Source organism: Poecilia formosa, unplaced genomic scaffold, assembly GCF_000485575.1.
Source record: "Poecilia formosa unplaced genomic scaffold, Poecilia_formosa-5.1.2 Scaffold777, whole genome shotgun sequence".
Classification (NCBI taxonomy): domain Eukaryota; kingdom Metazoa; phylum Chordata; class Actinopteri; order Cyprinodontiformes; family Poeciliidae; genus Poecilia; species Poecilia formosa.
Window position 1 is genome coordinate 99,918 of NW_006800716.1, and position 4,831 is coordinate 104,748.

At 41.1% G+C, this 4,831-nt stretch overlaps 1 protein-coding gene across 1 annotated transcript in view; it reads right to left on the minus strand.

Annotated features, from left to right (window-relative positions):
- syk (spleen tyrosine kinase) overlaps positions 1–4,831 on the minus strand; it is a 40,924-nt gene that overhangs the window by 31,497 nt on the left and 4,596 nt on the right. Inside the window, exon 4 of the mRNA XM_016666702.1 lies at positions 2,838–2,895. Coding sequence (XP_016522188.1) covers positions 2,838–2,895 — 58 coding nt within the window. The remainder of the gene's footprint in view (positions 1–2,837; positions 2,896–4,831) is intronic.

Consider the following 4,831-nt stretch of genomic DNA (forward strand, 5'->3'; position numbering starts at 1 on the left):
TATGTATATATATATCCAACTGTATAACGATGATGATTAAGTAGGGCCCCCACCTTGGCTGAAGCCCAGGGGCTCACACCCTCCTAAATCCGGCCCTGCTGGGGGTAACAGGCAAAGGAGGAAACTCATTCAGGTTGAAGTCATCTTCGGAAAGAGATACAGAAGCCTTCTGAGAGTAATTGTGGAGGTTGTGTATTAGTGTATTGCCAGCTTTAGCATTAGCATCGACAGACATAACTTTAGTGTCTTCTGAAGTTCGATTCCTTTCACGCTTTCCAGGCATTTAGTCCATTCTTTCTGTTTAGACAGAATAGGAGCATCAAAGTGATGAAGACTTATTTGTAGAAACTATGCATCTCCAGTATTTTTTAACTAAATTTAGCAGTTTTTGGCAAAAGCATACGCTCACTCTGCCATCTTGGTCAGCTTTTGCTGGGTTGCTGCAGCCATGTCACTGAAATCTGCCTTGTGCAATATCAATAAAAGTCCTACCGGTACAACATTTGGGAACCAAAAGATAAAAAAAATAGTATAAAATGTTTTGCGAAGGTTCACAGAAATCAACTACGAAAAATAATAAATAAAATTAACTCAGCTACACATACACATGCCTGCAACAGTGGGGCTTACAAGCTTTGGCACCATGGAGAGCGACTTTGTCATTTTAAAATCCATTAAATGAACAACAAAAACATCAGGCTACATGGAAACAACACAAATGCAAAGCAGCTCAGCACCACGGATAGTGATTGGATCATTTTGACACCCACTTTATCTTTTTCAACTTAGAGCCTGGAGCAACTAGTAACTTTTGAAGCCAGGTTTATAGTTGAGGAGTTAAAGTGGGTGAGTAGCAACGTGTGGCGCTGTAACACTTGGGTTGTATTCAAAGGAGGAGAGGAGGCGGCAGACTCATCAGGACGGCCAAAAACTCACAACCACACTGGTACTTGGAATTCCACAGTGTTGTCCTTTAATAAACACATTCTTCACCAACCATACAAAACCCGGTTGAACTTGCTGCTATATTATCAAACATGAAAATGAGCAGAGTCCAAACAACCCGTAACGTTACTAAAATTAGGGAGCTAACATGTCCGTCTCAGTCCATGTGTCGACCTGTAGCACATTTAACACTCTTTGCAGAGAAGCAGTGGCACATATTTGTGACATCACTAACGATACCAGAGTTTCTTAAAGAGACACTACACAATTGCAGGCTGTTGCAGCACCTCATGCACCTCTGGATTTTTGTAACTTGGATTGCGCGCACCACTATGCACGCACAAACTGGACAACTTGGACTGTGCTCTTGCAGGCCACTCCGTATTGTAAACTTTAACTGTAAAAGCCACACCACTCTCTTGGCTCGCGCGTGCCCAATGCGAACTTTCTAAAGTACAGTTCCTGACATCACCACAGTACTGGGGAGAGAGGAAACAAGGGATATAAGTAAGGTGGGCCACTATTGTCAGGTTCTGTGTTTTCCTTTCTGTTTTGTGTTTTTGTTTTTGTTTGTTTTTTTTTTTTTTTTTTGTTTTGAGCACCTGCCATTCCCCATTGCATCCACAAGATGCCGCCAGGGTTCTGAGCCCCTGGGAAGCTGCGGGGGTAACCCCGCAGACACACCTGCAGCTCGTTCGGAGGGGATGGATTGAGGATTTAAGCAGCTGCTGGACAACTCTTCTCTGCCTGAGTGTTGCTTACCCTGGTAACACTCGTTTCAGAGAAAGGCCCTCTGTTTTCTGCTCCTTACTAACTCCTTGTTGTCTTCCATGCCAGGTGACCCTGTTGTCTCTATGTCGTTCCCGTAGTGATGGGTAAATGAGGCGTCATGAGGCGTTTCGACTCATAGCAACACTGTATTGATACTGTGTCGATACTGTGTCGCTCAATACTGACACCTGCTGGACATTAAAAATTCCTACAGGCAACGTAGTGATTTGATGACCTAGTCTATACAANCCCAGAGTTTTCTTCTCTGTTCTGACCTTGTCAAGAATTCTCCTAGTGAATCTTTGTGTGCCTCTTCCTCAGGTGCTACCTTCAAGATACCGTGAACCATCCTGAAATCAGGTCAGACGGTTGGTTTTCTGACCCTGATCTTTGTGACGCTGACAAGAAACCCGAGCTACCTGTGGATTCCCCCACTTACCTGTCCGCCCTCCAACGCCGCCTCTCCAGCCTCTTCCTCCCATCAAGCCCTGGACACCCCCAGAAGCCTTTGCCCCTGGTCCGGACCCGCTCCCAACCACGTAAGGTCCACCTGACTCTGTTTCTTCTCCCTAGTCTGAAGCTTGAACTAACCATATCTGTCCTCCTGTGCTCAGATATCTGGTGTGTGCTGTTGAAGAGATCCTGGACCAAAACACTGTCACTCACCTTCCTGTTTTGTTTCTTTGCAATAAACCTCTCGCATTTAAAACCAGTGTTCTGAGTTGTGTTCTGGATGTGGGTAAGAAAATTAGAATCCAACATGACAAGCACAGCACACATCATGGTCGGACAGTGGGGACCATGATGTGTGATGATGGTGGTGAAACCACACAAAAAAACATTGCTTGTACTTGTGCAGCACTTTATCAAGAACAGAGAACTCCAAGTGCTTAACACTACATTCAGTGATATGCCCCTTCACACACACATTCACATTCTGTAGAATGTATGCATGTTTATTATTAAAAGTTTTTTAACAGTTCAACAATGCAGTCTGAATAATAAACTGACTGCATTGTTGAACTGGAATGTCTCTTTATGATTAAATAAATTTATTTTCAGACATTTTTCTTAAAACATGTTTTGTGAATTTAATTCAACTGAGCGTTTCCAGAGCTTACCTTTGGACATCCTAGTTTCATAGGGATTAAGGTCCGTGTTGCCGATTCGTCTACGACTCTGAAGATGGGAAGAGAACAGAATGTGGAAATAAGCGACTTCTCAAAGTGCTGTAAAATATGTTTTTAAAAAAAGGCCTGCTTTGGATTAAAATATTGTGAGCGTTATCACTGGTGGAACAAATCAGTCGGACTGCAGGCGGTGCTAATAACCGGGCTCTTAATACCCAAATAATAAAGCTCATGATAACATAATTTTACAACATATATGTACATGCCAACAACAGTAGGGCTTATAAGCTTTCACACCTTGTTTGTTTGAAATTCATCAAACGAACAAGAAGAATAACAAATCAAGAGAACAACAAAAACATCAGGCTACATGGTCACTAATGATGAAACAACACGAATTCAAAGTAGCTCAGCACCACGGATAATGATTGGATAATTTTGACATCCACTTTGGAGCTTGGAGCAGCTAGCAACTGCTGAAGTTAGGTTTACAGCTGATGCGTTGAACAGGATGAGTGGCAGTGCGCGGCGTCCCCACCCCTACGTTGGCCTAGCTGACTGTCGCAGCGCCTCGCGCATCTCTGGATTTTTGTATCTCTATGCAGATACCATGTGCCATCATTCACACCCAATCTGGACAATTTGGATGAAGCTGAAGTTGGTTTCCGAGTCCAGCTTCCGATTTGGGAAATGGCTAAAGGGCGATTCCACCTAATTTTTCACTACCTTCCGCGTCTTTAATCGACTCTAGTTTAAAAACTACAACACCTAGACTCTTCAAACCTGCGCTGGATTATTCTACTCTAATAGCAGAATATTTATAACCGTGTTTGTGATTTGTGAAACTTCAGTGAAGAGCGACTTTACCACTTTTTTTGCATCTGGGTTGCACTACAACTGCTCCAGCTCCAAAACACCTAGACACTTTAAACCTGGACTGGAGTATTCTGTTCTAATAGCAGAATATTTAGATATTGGGATTTGTGAAACCTTTTTCTGATTTGAGAAAATTCAAAAGAGGACGATTTTACCATTTTTTAAAATCTTGGTCACATGAGATCTGCTCTAATTCCAAATCTACAACACCTAGACTCTTCAAACCTGAACTAAATTATTCTCAACTAGTAGCAGAATATTTGGAGCCATGTTTGGGATTTAAGAAACCTTTTTCTGATTTGTGAAACTTCAATAAAATGCGATTTTTACCCTTTTTTGCATCTAGCTCATATTAAAACTGCTCCAATTCCAAAACTACAACACCTAGATTATATTATTATTATTCTGCTCTAATAGCAGAATATTTTAATCCATGTTTGGGATTTGTAAAACCTTTATGTGATTTGTGAAACTTCACTAAAGTTTAGATGACTATTCACACTTGTTCCATGCAGTTTTTTTCTAATTCAAATTCAATGCTAATTCAAAACCACTTTATTAATCCCAATGGGAAATTAAATGTTGGTGTAACTCATTAATTCTTCAAAGAGTTATTGTAGACGGTGATGGCTGTTGGAAAGAAAGACCATCTGCAGCGTTCTGTTAAGTGAAGTAAAGTTTCAGAAATCAGAAAAAAGTTTTACGAATCCCAAACATAGTTTTAAATATTCTGCTACAAGTTGAAAATAATCTGGTCCAGGTTTGAAGTGTCTAGGTGTTGTAGATTTGGAATTAGAGCAGATCTCATGTGACCGAGACCAAAAAAAAGGAATAAAAATTGCCTTTATTGCAGTTTCACAATCAGAAAAAGGTTTCAGAAATCCCAAACATGGTTATAAATATTCTGCTATTAGAGAAGAATAATCCAGCTCAGGTTTGAAGAGTCTAGGTGTTGTAGTTTTTGAACTAGAGTCAATTAAAGATGCAGAAGGTAGTGAAAAATTAGGTGGAATCGCCCTTTAGCCATTTCCCAAATCAGAAGCTGGATCACTGAACCAACTTCAGCTTCGTACAATTTGGAAGGTGCTCTTTCAGGATGCTCCAACGTA